The 1,428-nt window shown below is 68.1% G+C and overlaps 1 protein-coding gene across 1 annotated transcript; it reads left to right on the forward strand.

Annotated features, from left to right (window-relative positions):
• Nucleotides 1-28: 28 nt before the first annotated feature.
• EMIHUDRAFT_50086 (hypothetical protein) lies at nt 29-220 on the forward strand (the record flags this gene model as incomplete). The annotated part of the gene is made up of 1 exon (XM_005783886.1): nt 29-220. A coding segment is annotated over one exon (192 nt), but the record flags the coding sequence as incomplete, so codon positions are not given.
• Between the last annotated feature and the right edge of the window lie 1,208 nt (nt 221-1,428).

Here is a 1,428-nt window from a genome sequence, read left to right on the forward strand (position 1 = left end):
GAGATGGCGAAAGTTCGCTGGGTACATACTCCGCTCGGCGCAGCTGGAGGGGGCGAACCTCGAGGGCGCCGACCTGCGCGGCGCCGACCTCACCGGCGCCAACCTCGCTGGCGCCAACCTGAAGAATGCCGACTTGCGCGGCGCAGTCCTCATCGGCGTCAACCTCGAGAAGGCCGACCTCGAGGGCGCCAAACTGCAGGGCGCGAAGTTCGAGCGCGCCGTCCTCGCTGGCGTCAAGCTCATCGGCGCCAAGTTCTCACCCTTCAAGCCGCCCGAGGCGCGCCCTCCGACGCTTGCGCGGGCGTGGCGGCTGCGGGCGGTCGGCGGGCAGGCCGCGAAAGGGCTCTACGCGGCGCTCGCCGGAGGCGATAGCGACGGCGGCAGCGACGACGAGGGGGCGGAGGAGGAGGAGGAGGAGGAGGGGACGGCCACGAACATCGTCGCCAACGCGCTTGAGGCGGGCGTGACGGCTCTCGTGAAGGCAGCGGCGCCGGCGCTCGAGCTCGTGGAGGAGATCATCGGCAAGCTCCGCGCTGCGCTCAACGGCTGCATCGCCGTGCTCAAGGCCGCGGGGGACTGCGACAAGCCGGCAGAGTTTCTCTGCGACGCCACCCGCAAGCTCGTGCGCTTGCTCGTGTCGGAGCTGCTGCAGCCGCTGCTCGCTGTCTGCAGCGATCCTCCCGACTCTTGGGCCTCGCTGCGAGAGGGCGTGCTGCTGAAGCTCGAGCCGCAGCCCAAAGAGCTGCTTGGCAAGCTCGCGGCGTCGATCGCGCCGTCGGTTGAGCCAGAGTCGACTGCCGAGGCCGAGCCGCCGCCGGCGGCGGCGGCGGCAGCGGCGGCGGAGGGGGGCGAGGCCGCGGGTGAGCTCCTCCGAGAGCTCTTGCGCCTGATCGCCGAGGAGGCGACCGCCATGCTGCCGGCACTCGAGGAGTCCGTCGAGGCGGTCGTGTCGAAGACCCTTCAGATGCTGTCATTGCACGTCGAAGACGTCGAGCTCGGACTCGTACGCGATTTCACAGCCGTCGCCGACCGCCTCGAGAAGCATCTCGAGACGGTGCTAATCGAGGAGGGGATCGGCAAGCTCGTGTCCAAGTTCCTGCTCGGCCGCTGCGGCGCTCATTATGCTGTTCCTCTGATTCGATAGAGAGCAAGCGCTGACGATGAACGGAAGTCTATCAATAGGCGCTGTCCTCGAGAAGCTGAGCGACGTCGCCTCCGAGCAGCTGAAGCTGGCGGAGCAGATGGAGAAGACGATCGCGGCGAAGGTCGCTAGTGTTGGCGACGCCGCGAACCAGAAGCTGCTCAAGTTCGTCGGCGGCAAGGGCAGCATCAAGAGCCGCGTCGTCAAGTCCGTCCTCAGCGCCGCGACAAAGTACGAGGTCAGCGCCGGCGGCTTCCAAGGGAGCTTCGACATGCTGCGGCTGGCCT

Source organism: Emiliania huxleyi (assembly GCF_000372725.1).
Source record: "Emiliania huxleyi CCMP1516 chromosome Unknown EMIHUscaffold_1753, whole genome shotgun sequence".
NCBI classification, from domain to species: domain Eukaryota; phylum Haptophyta; order Isochrysidales; family Noelaerhabdaceae; genus Emiliania; species Emiliania huxleyi.